Raw genomic sequence first — 16,594 nt, forward strand, 5'->3', positions numbered from 1 at the left:
ATCTGCCCTGCTCTGTGCATGACGGGGCGGCGCCCCAACTCCCCAATCGGCCCTGCTCTGAGCCTGACCAGGGGCTGCACTTAGGGATTGGGCCTGCCCTCTGCCACCCGGGAGCAGGCCTAAGCCAGCAGGTCGTTATCTCCCGAGGGGTCCCAGACTGCGTGAGGGCACAGGCCGGGCTGGGGGACCCCCCTCCCCACGCCCCCGAGTTCACAAATTTTTGTGCACCGGGCCTCTAGTCCTATATAATAAAAGCCTAATATGCAAATCAACTGAACGGCTATGACGCGCACTGACCACCAGGGGGCAGACGCTCAATGCAGGAGCTGCCCCCAGCCCGCAGGCCCCAAGCCAGCCAAGGCGGGTGCCAGCACACCCCCCCCCCAATCATCCCACCGGTCGCCCCACAGATCGGCCCTAATCCCCGGCCAGGCTTAGGGACCCTACCCGTGCATGAATTTCTTGCACTGGGCTTTTAGTGCACATATAAACTGCAGAAGACAGTTTACATGCAATGTGCAAACTGATGCCTTTCTTAATTCTTTTTCCAGCTCCTGTCACATATAGAGAAACTTCAAAATTTAATGATAGACAGTCTAAATGCAAACAATGTTTTCTACAAGAAAAGGATGGAAGAGCAAGGGCAGAGACTCCAGGAACAGAGCGAACCGATTACCATTCAGAGACCACAGGTATTTTTGGCTACCTATGGGCACTGGTTTTCTTTAAGCAGTGCAGTTTATCTAAGAACATGTGTTTTATTTTAGAAAATTTGTAAGTTGGGCAAAGATGGAATATTTTTTCCTGTAGTTGTTTATAAAAGTAAATTCAATCAAATAATTTTTTAAAGTTATTTAAAAATACTGTAGAGCAGATTTATTCAATTAGAATTAGGAACAAATTTGAAGGTTGATAAGAATTTCCTTTAGTGATTACTTTGAGAAGCAGCTGAGTCCAGATGCTGCTTTCATACAACTTTTGTCTCCTTGTCTTTAAAGTCCACGTGTCCTCCCTTGTCTTTGGAGGATTTCATGAGAAGGTTAATTTACTAAGTCCAGTATCTGTCCATTATCCAGTATGTCCCTATCTGATTCCAAACATGTATCCCTAGAAGACTGTTTTTCTTTGCAGATAAAAGAATTTACCAGTAAACCAGTAAACAGTGTCATTGAACCCAAAGGTAAGTGGTCCAGGATCCCAGTGCTGGAGGCAAGGCAGGGTCTCTCGCCATTGGCTGGGCATCAGTAGAATGTGGGGCCGGATGGTTTATGGGTGCTGAGATGGCATTCCTCCTGTTATTTTAATTTGAGAGATCCTTTATCACAACCTAGAAAGTTGAAGAATTTTAAAGACCTAAATGATTATTGAATGGTCTCCTATATTTTTCATCAGAATATTGTTATGCTCAGTAACCGTTTTCCTCTGCATGTGCAGTCGATGGAGTTATGATTAAAAGGGTCTGGAGACAGACTGGGCTCAACTCCCATCTCTGGCACTTAGTAGCTTTGTGAGTCTCTACCTCAGTTTCCTCAGTTCTAAAGTAGGAATATTAATAATAACTATATCTTAGGGTTGTTACAGGGAGGACATGTGAAAAGTACGCCTATTAAACATTCATTAGTGTTAGCTATTGTTATTGATAGTAAAATCAATTATTTTAAAGTACTGGATAGGCTAACTGCATTATTCTCCGTTGCAGTTGTTTGGGGTTACAGGTTTGTCCTAAGCATAGTGAGGGCAAATACAACCTACTCCTAAGTGTAGCAATGATAGCGCCCATGTCTGTGTCATTCAAGGGAGAGTCTAGATGGGAGACTGGCAGCCAGAAGTACAGGGTCTCACCATAAAACATAAAGCTTGACTTCTGCTGGTCTCCTTCCAAGTGATCCCAGTCTTGTTTCCTCCACGTCTCAGGTTGTTAAGGCACCTTGTCTACTCAAGAGACTAACTGGGATTGGAAATGGGCGTGTGAGCTGGATTTCCTCTCTGTTTCAGGGGCCCTCAGGAAAGACATTGACCTACACACTGGTTTCCTTCTTGTTTTGAGAGAGAGGTTTGGGAAGGGCCATGGTTCCCTATAACTTCTCTTTGAGTAGTGAGAGTTCAGATAGTGAGGAATACCTGTATAATTACTTAAATAGCGTAAATATTTGTCGGAAAAGTATTTTTAGGAAAAGTTAGCTTTTAAGGATTTCTGTTAAACATCTCTATTGGGTGAGTCACTATATGTTGGTAAATGGCATTTATTGTTTTGTGGGGGGAAAAGATTAGGGTAAATGCTGGCAAATACACACACACACACACACACACACCATAGCTTGTGATTTTTGTTATCAATTTATTTATTTTTTTTTGTTATTTCAGGGAATTCTTTAATCTGGCAAACTGTTGAATCTAAGCCACCTGCCCAAGCTGTACCTAGTAAGTTTCCATCGTAAGCTCAGGATTCTAAATAAATGTTCTAAAGTGCTAAACCAATACATAACTTCTACTTATTTCTAGAGACTTTTCTTTGAAAATCCCTGTTTGCAGATTACATGATAATATGCTTTAATTCCTGGCTTTCACCTAGTTCTAAACCAAGATTGTACATATTCCCGTGTCTTTGTGGTTATGTTGGTTAGCCATTCCTATTATTTTGTAGTTCACCTAATAAAGGGATGACTACAAATTCTTTAGCATCACTCCAGTTCATACCTTTGGGTTTCCCAAGGTGACACACTGTGAAGAAGTGACTGTGTGGCGGCCACCAATGTTGGCCTCCCTGGGACTCTCAGTGCCGCAGGCTTTGAAGTGATGTTCCCTCTGTCACTCAGTCAAGTTCAGCTCAGCACAGCTGTCTCCTGGAGCAATCAGGATTTGGTTATAATCCAAAAAGACATAACCTGTACTGTTTAGAATCGAACAGACTGTTTCTTAATTTGAGATATTTTTGTTTTCATTCAGGAAAGGGTAAGGGTGGAGGAAGTAAGGGAGCAGGTGATCCTGGGAGAGAGAGGATGTGTGAGTGAACAGGGATGTAAATACAGCGCAGGCCTGCGCTGAGGCGGGGCACCGAGTGGCTGCCTTTTACTAGTAGATGGGCCCAGCGCTGTGTAAAAAGGAAAGGACATTGGTGAATGTGATTGGGAATTTGGCACTATTGGCTGGAAAATGCTACTGGTTTTAACCACTCATTCCTCTGAGATGCTTCTTGAGGCCTTTTTGATGTTGCTTTTGGAATCTGAAGAGGTTGAGAGGTGCTGAAGAGGAGATGGCAGTTTAAATGCCGAGAGTAGGGCCGAGGGGAGAGCAGAAGCTGGACATGTATTTCGTGAAATAAAGAAAACAATACAGTTCAGAGAAGGATGAAAGGTTAAAAGGCACTTGGTTATTATTGTCCATACTTTCATTATACTTGGCATAATATTGGAACAGTAGTGTGTTCCAATAAAACTTTATAAAAACAGGTGGCGGGCTGATATGTCCCGGGGACTTTAGTTTTCCAAGCCCAGTAGCTTTTACTGGTGAAAATTAACCAGCCTAACATGATCAGTATCCCAAAGAGGCATATTTTGGGGTGGCAAACTCTACTCCCCTTCACACAACTCTGTGAATATCCTAAAACCCATGGAATTGTGTATTTTAAAAGAGTGAATTATATTTCAATAAAACTATTATTAACAATTGGTTTAGATTAATTTGAAACATTTGTCCCTTATGATCTGTATATGTCTTGACTAATTTGAGTAGTATTTGGTTTCCATCATGTTCAGTTGCTGATGCTTTAATTAGAGACTTTTTTGTGCTGTTTCAGTGAGTGCCCCAGCCCCACAGACTTTGGATGCTAAGTCAAGTCTAACAATGGCACATGGTAAGTTTCAGCAAAGTCTGGGCGTTTTATGTACAGTTTCCACCCTGAGTTAGATTACTTATTAACTGAAAGTGCTTTTCTGTGGGGGTAATTACGCACAACAGAAAACATTTAGTGAATGCAAAACAGTTAATACCACTTCAATATTTCTATAATATCATAAACTGAACATACCCACCAAAGCCATAAAGTATAAAATGTGTACATTGCTGGACCTACAAGCAGAGATTTTTAACTTTGAGTAGTACTTTCACCATTTACGATTTTGGGTGGAAAGTAGTAGGTATTGGGCGAGAGGGTGACTTTCTAGACCAGCCAACCAGTACATGCCACAGGGCATATGTGACTGTTTTTATAACTTTCAGTGTGGCTGTGTGTCAACTTTTTAAATAAACAGTTTCAGCGATTGGTTGGGAAAAATCTAAAAAGGACATGTGATGGAAACCAAAGAAAAAAATAGGACCCACTGGGTGAAATCACTGCCAGGATTCAGTTGTTGGACCAGACCACAGGGGTGATAATTGTTATTAACATCACCCAATAGATAGGGTGAATATTTGTAGCCATATTTTCCTTTTGTATAGTTAGGAATGTACAGTTTTTTGTAGTATGTCTTTAAATGTGCTATTTTCCTATGGTCTGCTGTAAATTAAAAATGAATAAGATAGGAGGGGGACCATCTTTTTCCTATTTTACCTAATGATTACTTCACTCCACATTTGTTTGTAGCCTTTTAATTAGACTTAAATCCGTGATCAGTCAAGCCGAACTTTTTGTCTTCGTAAATATTGTGGTCTGCATATGATGGCCTTTGTAATTGTCTTTTTTACCCACTGAATAACGTGTGAAGTATTTATTGCCCCTTATTTTTTTCCTAAGATTATTTCAGATGGACCAGTTCCCTTGAGCTTGTGTTCACAATATGTAATGCAAATTCTCCATACATTAGATGTTATTACTCATGTGTTTAGAATATGCAGGGTCCCCCCCCCCCTTTGGACCAGTACTACATAAAATGTATGTTGGATTTATATAAATTTAGTTAAATATTGAAATTCCATACAATTTTCTCTGGCATTATTCTCTATTCATACTATTTTATATCAGGTCTAAAATTTCTCTGTTGCCTCCTTTTGTAGGGTTGATTTTTATAAAGCAATTGCTGGCCACTTCTCTTTTGTACTTCAACAGTGTTTGGTTTTCTTTTCTCTTTTTTTCTATCTTGTTATGGTTATAACATCATATAAGGTCCACATTTTCTTTGTGTCATCTCTTCGGTGCCTGCTAAAGGACGCATGCGGTCTGTGTGCTAAGCTACCTGGGGCTAGTTCAGGGGTCCTGACAAATCTGTTGGTTCTAAAGCAATGTGTTCCATGTGGACCTGCCCTGACTGGGCCAGGGCCACAGGAACCAACCATGCCCTCTTGCTGGCATCTGCTGGGATTGAAATGCTAGTTTGAAATGCCAGCCAGGCTTGGCACAGGGCCTGCAAACCTTGGATTGGGATCAAAGCTGATTTGTGAGCATCTCGATGGGCAGAAGCAAGGCAGAGGCTTGGCTGGGGCTCACTGACCTACCCCAATCATTTGTCCATCCACCTGTGTTAGAGGTTCGGGCGGGAGAGGGTTAGTCATGTATTGCATAACATTCATTAGCCTAATTACCTCTGTCTTTCCTTCTGTTCCATCTCAAAGCTTGGTGAGGTTCCTCTCCATTAATAATGTCATGATTACTCGTCGTCTTAGGTTGGGTTCCTTGAGAAACAGACTCTGAGGGGGAGGTTTGCAGGTGGGAGGTTTAGCAGGCAGTGCTCTCAGACAGCACCCGTGAGAGTCGCGGGACTGAGAGGTGCAGCTGCAGTGGAGCCCTCGGCAGATCCTACCAGGAGCTTTAGAGCTGGGATGGCACTTCCAAACTTTCCTGGATTGAGGTGACAGTATCGGATGTGGGTTGTCCCAGGAAATGGTGTGTGTTTGGGGGCGGCTGCTCCCTTCAGCTGAGACGAAGCAAAAAGTAGAAGCAAAAAGTAGCAGGAAAGCACTAGATGTGAATTAATGGTGCACATGAGTTATCTGGCTGAGCATAGAGTTTGCAGAAGAGATTTGAAGGAAAGAAAGTTGGTTGAGACTGTTCATGGTTACCACTGAGTTGACTGTATCTGTTCAGGGCTGTTCCTGTGGCATTGTGTAACTGTTTTGCAGCCAGACAAGGCTGGGTTGGAGAGCTGGGCTTCAGGAAGCTTAGCCAGACCAGAGTGTATTCATAGAATCAGAGTTGGGGAGACTAGTTGGGGATGTTGGCAATAGTCAGTGGGAGATTCCTCATCTAGGAATCTAGGTATGGTGATGAAACCAGAGTGAGTTGACATAACAGCTGTGTAGTGGAATTGGTGGAAAGACTGGACAAATGATTGGGGGGCAAGGGTGAGGACAGGAGCAGAACATGATGAGCTCAGATACCGGGTGGATGGTGGTGCTGTTTAGAGAATCCGGAAAACAAACCCAATGAGCGCCAGTTGACTCATGAAACAATAGGCTTAGGTTTCCTTGCCTGCCAAATGGGGAGAATAGTCATGGCTACTTCAGTGGGCTGTGGAAAGGGTCGAATGAGGCAGGGCCTTTGGAGCAGGAGCCACTGAACAGGCACTGGCTCAGTGTTAGCTTGAGTGTAGGGGTGATGAAACCCAACAGAGCCAGCAGTGGGAGAAAGGGCTGAGTACAGTTTTTCTTCTGGAGGTAATGGTAGGTAACTGGTAGGAGTATTTTTCTGGATGCATCCAGCAAGTTCAGAGGGGAGACTCAATCCTCAGGCTGTTTCAGCTCTCATCCTGGAGCTCAGGACAGAAACTGGGACCTTGGGAGTCTAGACCCTCCCCCCTCGGGACACCAGCCTGCTTCTTTTGGGAGCTGGGGTCTGGTTGACCTCACGTCCTCAGCCTCTATAGTAGGAACTTGGGTTCAGGGATCTCCTTCTCCCCCAGGACCTTGCCCGACATACCACAGCAGGAAAAGTCAGAACTTTGACAGTTCACCCTGACTCGAGAGAAATAAGTCACAGAATTATCCCTGTAATATAATGATAATAAATATGCACATTTTTTGAGATTTCATAGAACTTCCCTCATAACCTTACTTTTGTTGTTTTCATGAAATATAATAAAATATATACCATGTGATAGTGGAAGCCTGTGATTGTCCTCCTAAAATTTCTATTTTCAGCAGTTCAAACTAGTAAAATAGTCTATTTGTAGATCTTTAAGTCTCGATGCTGAATAAGAAATTTGAAAGCACGTGTTTTGGTGTTCAGCAGCTGTGGTACATGGATGGACTTAAATGCTCCTTGGCAGGGCTGTGCTCCTTTTTAAAATTGAAGTGGACTCCTGCTTACTAGTAGTCTGTGTTCCAAAAGTTCACTTGAAAGTACATTTGCAACCTATGTAACCCTATTAACCAATGTCACCCCAATAAATTTAATTTTAAGAAGTACTTTAAAATGCATTTCTCCCATATAGCCAGTGTTAGATATGTTGACTACGGTTGCCGACCAAGCTGTAAGAGCCTATTTACATATACCTAAATATAACATATATATACTCAATTGTATATACCTATGTATATATGTGTGCATGTGTGTGTATTTGTATATGCTTAAAATAGAGTACCAGAAATGCCCTTCAATATATTAAAAGCCCGGCCTTTAATGTAGGAGGTATTAAATCTGAGCTAATATATGCAAAACACTGAGATCCATGCCTGGCAATCTGGTGAGCACTCAGTAATTGCTGGCCATTGTTATTCTCACCTGTCATGTACTCTGTGGTTTGGTGGTAGAATGAAATGAACTCTGCCCTATCGGTACAGGTGGGGAGCTCCCTGGGGAGGTGCCCTGTGTCAATCTGCAAGGTGACGATGAGTGAACCATGCATCCTCCTAGACCCGTGGTTGGCAAACTGCGGCTCTCGAGCCACATGCGGCTCTTTGGCCCCTTGAGTGTGGCTCTTCCTAAGCCATAGGAGTACCCTAATTAAGTTAATAACAATGTACCTACCTATATAGTTAAAAAATTTTGTCTCTCAAAAGAAATTTCAATCGTTGTACTGTTGATATTTGGCTCTGTTGACTAATGAGTTTGCTGACCACTGTCCTAGACTAAATAAGACTCCCTGGTTACATTTCATTCCTTGTCTGCCTGACTGCCATGGTTAGACCTTCGGCCAAAACCGGACCTTCCCCATGAAGGAATTTAGCCTTTGTTGGTAGAATGGGGTTTAGCTTTATCCATGCTGGCTGCGGGCTTCCTTGTGTCTGCACAGTAACCTTTCCTGGGGAAGTTGCCCTGAGTCCTTGTCTTCCCCACCACTGTTCTGGGGTGGGACTGGGAAATGCCCATCTTCATCTGTCATTTGTCTGCCGCCCTGGTGCCTCTCGGAGCAGAAATGGAACTTGAAATGTGGTTTAGGGACAGGGAGGTATTCAAGAATGGGTCATAGTCCAGCTGCTGACTCTAGGGCCACCTGTTCTTACCTTTTATCATCCTGGTCCTACCACTTTAAGGCTCGTGAGAAGTGGGAGTCCTAGGGCCCTAGAAATTTTTTATCTTTGGAAATTGAAATATTTTCAATAATTTTCTATTTAGCCACCTGGTCTAGTAGTATCCTTGTGCATTTAAAGAATAATATCAGGCATGAGGTTGATGAATGTGAAACATTGACTTAATTATTTAAAAATGTAATACCCTGAGAATGGAGTTAAGGGAAAATATGTAGAAAGAGAAGATACCATGAAAAAGTGAGTAGCTTTAGCTGACTGCCTCAATATTTTCCCCAGTAAATTCTTGCTCTTTTCAATAAGATTAAAATACTATGGGACTATAGCTTTCAATATTGTTTGAAAGTAAACTAATTTTACTTTGCTGTTGTCCTGTTTGTACTATTCTTATTTTTCCTCATTAATAGAGCAGGCATTCTCATCGCACATACTGGAACCAATAGAAGAACTTTCAGAGGAAGAAAAAGGTAACAAAGGTCTTGATCAGGGTTTATACCTGCATAGGTTATATTTAGATGCTAACACCAAGCCTTGAAAATATGATCCAGTGGTTTTTAGCACACTGTGTCAAAATTAGGGAAGATGCTTATGTTTGGATTATATTTTCAATCTGTACATAGTATTTTGTCATCTTACTCCCCTAATATGCTGTTATATTTCCACCCTGATTTATTGTATTCTTAGCATCTGAATAAGTTAATTTGGAAAAAAATAAGCCTTTATGTCAATGCAGATATTTTCTGATCATATGACAAGTCGACACGTGTTGTGCGCCAGTTGATATGAAAATATTTGTATCACAGTAATTATTTCTCATACCCTGAATCTGTGAAATGTACATGTGAAGTGCCCACTTCAAAAATTATTTTCAATAGAAAGGAAAGCATAACATTTAAGCTCTGAATGTGGAATATGTATGTACAGAATAATGTTTTTGGTGGAATTTGAGAGCTATGACAGGTTCAAGGAGCTAATTAAAATATTACTGCCTACTCAATTTATTTGGCAGTTCTAAAAACTATTCTCTAGAAATTAATGTTTGAAGCTTATGAAAATTGTTTTACATTATTAAGAGTATTTTCCACCAAACCAGTATTACATGAAATGTTGAAGGGTATTCCATTAGAAGAGGAAGAAGAAGAAAAATAAAAGGATAAAAACTATGAACAATAAAATGACAATAAATATATATCTATTAACAATTGAATCTAAAAATAAAAATAAATGAACAAGAAATCTAATGAACAAAATAAACTGGTGAATAAAATAGAATTAGAGGCATGGAAACATGGAACAAACTGACAAATCTCAGAGGGAAGGGGATGGGGGGCACGGGAAGAGAGTAACCAAAGATTTTACCTATGGACACAGACAGTAGGGTGGTGAAGGCCTGGGGCGGGTTGGAAACCAAGGGGAGAGGGAGCAATGGGGGCAGGCAAGGGGACATCTGTAATACTCTCAACAATAAAAAAAAATTTTTTAAGAGTATTTTCTAATGCTAGACTTGTAGTTTCTAGGACAATTATATTTGAATCCGTTTATCATAATTTTCTCCTTAGTAATGATAATATTTTACCACATATCACTTCTTTCAGAGAAGACAAATTGTTAATATTTATATGGCCTCTGGTTTTGTCATTTTTGTTAGGAAGAGAAGTAAAGTTATATATCCTAATACACAGAGTCTTAATATTTGTTATAGCTTCAGTATTCTCTAGACTTTTTCCCAAAATTTTTTAACAAGGCTGCAAATTGAGAAATGACTAAATCAGGCATATCCATAATATCTATATGATGTATATTGTCATTTAACTTTCAAGTAGCATGCTTTTTCTTTCTTACATGTCATTTATTGGTGTCTGGAACACAAAATATCTTATTCTCTGAAGAAGCCATGAAATGTATCAGGAGGTTCATTACAAAGGCCCAAAGTTTTGAAACTGGAGCCTCAGGTCAAATCGTTCACACTCATTTTAAAAATGAGTCAGCTAGGTTCCAAGAGGAATCCTGATTTGTCCACCATCACCTCTTCGGTTCTAGTTTCTACCCATTGCATCATTCTGCCCATGTTTCTTTTAGAGTTCTTCTACCCAGAAAACGTGAGGCGTGAGTTTAGGACCATTGACGGCAAACACCATCGTTGATTGTTGCCACATTTGGGGAATCAGATTGGGAAAGAAAATCTTCGCCACTATCCTTGGGTTCATACACAGCTCTGGTGGGAGGTGGTACTGAGGACCATCAAAAACACCCCAGACCCCTAGACGGTGTAGCTCAGTTGGTTGAATATTGTCCTTCATACCAAAAGGTCCTGGGTTAAATTCCCAGCCAGGGCACATACTCAGGTTGCAGGTTTGATTCCGGCAAAATGCATTGTCAGTTACAGAAGCAGTGACCACATCCTTCCAGTGCCTCTACGGAGCTAGCACGCTGGCAGCAGATTAATTGCCATCAATAAGTTCCTCAGCTTGTGCTAACATTTTGCAGATAATGCCTGTGCAACGAATGCCCTAGGGCCTAGGCAGTGGTTTGCAAAACACTGGCTATTACCAAGAAGTAACTCATCAGGAGGACTCTTCCTTACTAATTGACAGTTGTGTAGAGGCGTACTTGATCTTGCTGTTTATAGGGTGTTAGAATGTGAGGACCAGGAGGTGGTGTTAGAGGCCATTTTTTAAATTCAGAAACTTGAAACCAGGATCAGGAGCTTGCTCCGAGTCATTGAGTTTGATTAGTGACAATGCTGCGCGGCCTTGGGGGAAGTCTCTTCACCTCTCTGGTTTTGGTGTCCTTCTGTGAAAAATGAGGAGGCTCTTTACTAGGTGATAAAGTCCCTTCCAACTCAAAAACTCTGCTTTTGTTTTTTTACTGTTTGCTTTGTTTGCTACAATTATTTGCTGACCATAAATGCTATGTTGTACATCGGATGGACCCATCACAGGTGTGGGCTATTGCGCATTGCTCATCTGCTTTCATAAGCTTTCACATTTGTAGTTAGAGGAAGTGCTGATATGTAGAAAGTTTTGCTTTGTTGATCTTGGTGAGCAATACATGCCTGAATTAAAAACTTCATCTGTTGTTGGTTTTCAAGTGATTAATTCTATCTTTTCCCAAAAATGTGATTATCATTTCCCTGTCCACTCTACATCCTTTCTCTTGCTTCTGAAGTCCAGCTCCAACCTTCTAAGAGTCTTTCCAACCAAGGGGTTTTCTGATTTTTCATAAATGGCTTTCCAAAACCAGTGCCAACATATAAAGTGAATCTGAGGACAGAGGAAATGTTTAATCTGTGGTCATTGGGGAAACTAAGTCACCAAAAGGAACTTGTCATCATGGGTGAGGGTGAACCTGGATCAATCAACCAAATGAATTCAGCGACTACTATCAAAGACCTTATGACTCTTCTAAACTGTAACCCAGCCATTCTTGGCTTCGTTTGACCCTTGCGTGTCTCCTTGCGCCCCGGGGCAGACAGGGGCCCAGACTTTTCTTCAGACTGTGCTTCTGTGCAGTTCCGTTTATATCCCAGATGCCAGCCAAAAACATCATCTCTGCATAATCAGCACAGGAGGTGCTTGTATTCCAGTGTTAGCTCCAGCACTTCCAGACTGTCTCTTGGTACCTCTTTTTATTTTTAGCTATACCTATAGTTGTAGAGTCGGTGGCCAACTGGCAGCCAAAGTCAGTGACACAGCATGGCTGCAGGTAAACCCTCTAGATTAAAATGCATTGTCAGTTTCTAGGACAGAAGTACCTTTTTTAGGGTGGTTTCAGAATACTGGAAAACAATGGTTGGGAAAAGAGCAGCATACGTGCTGAGAATATAAAATGTAAGATTACTTCTGATTTTTAATCATATACAGTTTTATCATTTGATTTAGAAAGCCGCACTAGCAAAGTATATAAAAGCATCATCATGCAAGGTTTCCCCTCCTATTTAATGTACAAATAGTAATTTGACTAATTTTGCTGTCAGCAAACCCATTTATTAATGAACAGACAATATTCTTTACTACTGGAATTGAGCTAGTGTTTAGAAAACATCTCAACCAAAGGCATTTTGTTTAAGATCTACACATCTAAGTGCCTTGGGCACCTAAAAATCCCATCTACTGAAATGGATGGAACAGGGAAAATGGAGTGTCTGTGGGGGCCCTCCTATAGCCCCAAATCCAGGCAGTGGTATTTGGTGAGACTCCCCTGTTTGGAGAGTAGGAGATTAGACTCCAAAATGATAATACTGTTGTATTCTCCCAGATCTTTCTTTGCACCTTCTCTAAGGGTCAGAGCTGCCCAGCATTGGGTCTCTTTTATCAAGCTTTCCTTTTTTTTTTAAATGTAGGACTCAGTTCTTCAAGGTCACACACCCCTTCTCCAAATTCTCTTTAAGTAGACATTTTTTCAGTGGGGTCAATAAAAGAGGAATAGGGAAGGAAAAGTTAGAAGAACCTGGCCTGTTATTTTTCCTTTATTTTAAATTATAGGTTGTTTTAAGCAAAATATACTTTTCCCAAGACTTCTGTTAACCTCTTTTTCATTTTGGTAAATATTTTAAGAGGGATAATTTCACATTTTGAAATTTCATATGAACTTAATTTCTATTAAGTTTACTGTATAAAAACTTAGTTATTTAAAATAAATTGAGCTTTTTCTTTGTAAACTGATAAATAAATTCTAACTGGATTTAGGAAAAATGAATCATTCAGGAAATAGTAAAATAATTTTAGAATAAAACTTAGTTAAACTTCTAAATGTGTTTTTTTTCCCATTGTGCTTCTTTAGAGACAAACTTCTTGCATTATTTACCTAGTTATAATTCAGTTAAGGGATCAAGAAAGAGTCTTTAAAGACATTTGAAGTTTTGAAGCTGACTTAAAGTTTTAAAAGCTATAATACTTAAGCATTATACATTGTGCTGAATGACTAAAATATCCCCAAACTTAAAAGATTACAAATGCTTACTTGCTGTTTAAAAGTTGTATTTTATCCTTTTCTACTTAGAGATTTAATGTATTTGTTTAATTGCTTTTTAAAGCATTTTTTGAAACTTTATTTCAGGAAGGGAAAATGAACAGAAATTTAAAAACAGCAAGAACCATGTCAGGAAAGCTTGGAAGACTAACCCCTCTCTCACTAAGAAAATAAGATCAATCTTGGAGCAGAATTTGTTGGGGAAATTGGAAAGCTTGGGGATTAATGTAGTAAGTTTACTCATTTTTTGAACATTTGCTGGTTTGTTTTCTAAATAAGAAAGAATCAGAGATGAGAAGAAGACATGTCAGTTCTGTCCACATTAGGAGACTAGAGGTTAATGCACCTTTCCAAGAGCTTCATGAATATTAAATCATTTAAACATAGAAACAAATCTCTGAGGTAAGTGACAATAGTGTCTCCGTTTTAAGAGAGGTTAAGTAACTTGCTTCAGGTCACACAGCTAGTAATGAAGGAGCTAGGGTTTGTATCTCGGCAGTTGCAGTGCTGCTTACATTCTGCTATTAACTTCAAATTGTTGCCTATTACAAAATCAGCACTTAAGCAATACTTGTTAAATGAATGGGTAAATGAATTATATTTCATGTTTTTGCCAGATTGAATTATTCCGGTACAACATGTCATATATATTATTTGCTTTTTACATTTTTATTGATATACATAAAATATATAAATCTTAAGTGAACAACTTGAATTTATGTACCTATATATATGTATTTACATATGGATGTGTATAGTGTTTGTGTAAATAGATCTGTATATACACATATGTATCTATGTGTAGACATGTCCATGTATATATAGATATGCATGTGTGTACATATGTGTTCCTGTATGTATGCATATAATCATGTGTGTTTATGAATTTGTGTGTATATGTCTCTGAGTGAGTGTGTGTGTGTGTGTGTGTGTGTGTGTGTATGTGAGATCTGTACCTACCACCCAGATCAAGACATTGATCATTTTCAAAACCCGTTCCTTAGTCAATATCACCCCTTTTTCTTCAACAACAGGTAATGGTTATTCTGACTTAATTTTGCTTGTTCTTGAACCTCATGTGAATGAAATCACACATCATGTAGCATTTTATATATGAGTTCTTACGCTTATGATTTTGTGTATAAGATTCATATCTGTTGTTTCATTTCGCAGTGGTTTGTAGTATAGTATGCATTTTATTGCCTGAATATGCTACACTTTACTCCCTATTGATGGACATGTGGACTTCTAATTTGCGGCTCTTTTTGACCACTACTTTGTTACACATGTCTTTTGATGGACATAGGCATTCTTTTCTCTTGGATATCTATCTGGGAATGAAATTTCTGAGTTTCGTTTTAATCGGTATAGCCAAATAGTTTTTCAGTGTTTGTACCAATATACACTATCCCTATCAGTGCATGAGAGTTTCAGTTGCTCTTTCATCAACTCTTAGTGTTGTCAGTCTTTTAAATTTCCATAGGCTCTTTTTTTCAGGTGGGGTTTGACCATTCCTTATCTCATCCTGGGATAATTGACTAACTTAATATTTTATTCCTTCAGGATACACGTGGTATTCCAAGCGATCAATTGAATAGAGTGCTAAGAACCATGGAATCAAAAAGACATAATCAAGAAAGACAGATGCCTAACATTCAGCAAATTCGAGAATCCCTTGAACATCAGGTCAGCTCTAAAATTGAGGAGAGAATAGCACTGACTTCAGGTAAGGCTGTTACTAACCACCATTTCATTTCTGCAGATGGAAGTGAAATTGAACAACCTTTTCATAACTTTAAATGGTTCACAAACTTTGGCACTTAATTTGCGACTTTATTGTTGTCTGAACCATTAAGTGTTGGTTTTTGTATTTTGTTTTTACATTTAAGAGAAATCCTTTCATGTGGGCTCTAGACCCTAGAGATGGGCTTGTTCATTTCAGTGCCAGCATAGACAATATTACAGTCTTTTCTTCTGCTTTTCATGCAATGAAGACTCATGAATAATACTACTATTCCAGACAGGTACAGTGGTTCTCAAGGGGAAACCCTTTCAACTGGAGAAATACCCAAAGCAGTACAACTTCCTCCCAAAAGCAGACAGTTGATTAAACAAAGACCTGTTTTCACTGATAGAACATCTGTCCCAAAGTGAGTATTTTCCAACCCTAAAATTTTTACATTAATGCTTATCTTAGCTTGGGCTGCCATAACAAAATATCATAGACCAGGTGGCTGAAACAACGGAGATTTATGTTCTGACACTTCTGGAGGCTGGATGTCCAAGATCAGGATGCCAGCTAGCCAGTGAGGGTTCTCTTCCTAGACGTACAGATGGTTGACTGCCTTCTGGTATTGTATCCTCACCTGCTCTGGTCTCTCTTCCTCTTCTTATAAGGATACGAATCCCCTCATGAGGCCCCCACCCTCATGACCTCAGACCTAATTACCTCTCAAAGACCCTTTCTCTAGCTACCATCACTTTGTTGGGGGTTAGGCCTTCGACATGATTTTAGGGGGACACAAACATTCAGCTCACAACAATGTTTAACCCAACAGAGAATCATACCGTAATTGCAATTTCTACCCTTTCTCTCATTGGTACTGGGAGACTCTTGTTGCTCACCCTCTTTAATATACATTAAAAGCAAAAATCACCAATTCCATAGAAATGTATGTTAATTACATTATTCGCTCATGCTGTTTAGAAATAGTTTTCTTTTGTTGTTGTTGTTTTTTTTTTAGAATTAAGAAAAATATCACAGAAGATCATTTTCCCAGAAAGTCTTCAAATATTACGTGAGTAGAGTACTTGGGTGGGGAGAGGTCATTTAAAAAATTGTTTCCACTGAACATCCCTTTCATTGTAAATTAGTATGCTCATTGTGGTTAACTAAAGCCTTAATTATTAAATGTCATAATTAATTTGTTATTCCTTTTTGGCGTTTATTTGTTTCTTTATTAGTTTTTACACAATATAATAGTGCTTATCACATTGTGGCCCCCATTAAGAAGTGGAACCAGCCCTAACCGGTTTGGCTCAGTGGATAGAGCATTGGCCCGCGGACTGAAGGGTCCCAGGTTCGATTCCGATCAAGGGCATGTACCTTGGTTGCGGGCACATCCCCAGGAGGGGGTGTGCAGGAGGCAGCTGATCGATGTTTCTCTCTCATCGATGTTTCTAACTCTCTATTCCTCTCCCTTCCTCTCTGTAAAAAATCAAT

General features: G+C 39.8%; 1 protein-coding gene across 1 annotated transcript in view; it reads left to right on the top strand.

Annotated features, from left to right (window-relative positions):
• DZIP1 (DAZ interacting zinc finger protein 1) overlaps positions 1-16,594 on the top strand; it is a 57,046-nt gene that overhangs the window by 28,672 nt on the left and 11,780 nt on the right. Inside the window, exons 11-19 of the mRNA XM_014530078.1 lie at positions 552-692; positions 1,132-1,180; positions 2,365-2,421; positions 3,797-3,853; positions 8,808-8,867; positions 13,459-13,601; positions 14,935-15,097; positions 15,392-15,521; positions 16,116-16,169. Of these exons, the coding sequence (XP_014385564.1) occupies positions 552-692; positions 1,132-1,180; positions 2,365-2,421; positions 3,797-3,853; positions 8,808-8,867; positions 13,459-13,601; positions 14,935-15,097; positions 15,392-15,521; positions 16,116-16,169 (854 nt within the window). The remainder of the gene's footprint in view (positions 1-551; positions 693-1,131; positions 1,181-2,364; positions 2,422-3,796; positions 3,854-8,807; positions 8,868-13,458; positions 13,602-14,934; positions 15,098-15,391; positions 15,522-16,115; positions 16,170-16,594) is intronic.

Source organism: Myotis brandtii, unplaced genomic scaffold, assembly GCF_000412655.1.
Source record: "Myotis brandtii unplaced genomic scaffold, ASM41265v1 scaffold71, whole genome shotgun sequence".
Classification (NCBI taxonomy): Eukaryota; Metazoa; Chordata; class Mammalia; order Chiroptera; family Vespertilionidae; genus Myotis; species Myotis brandtii.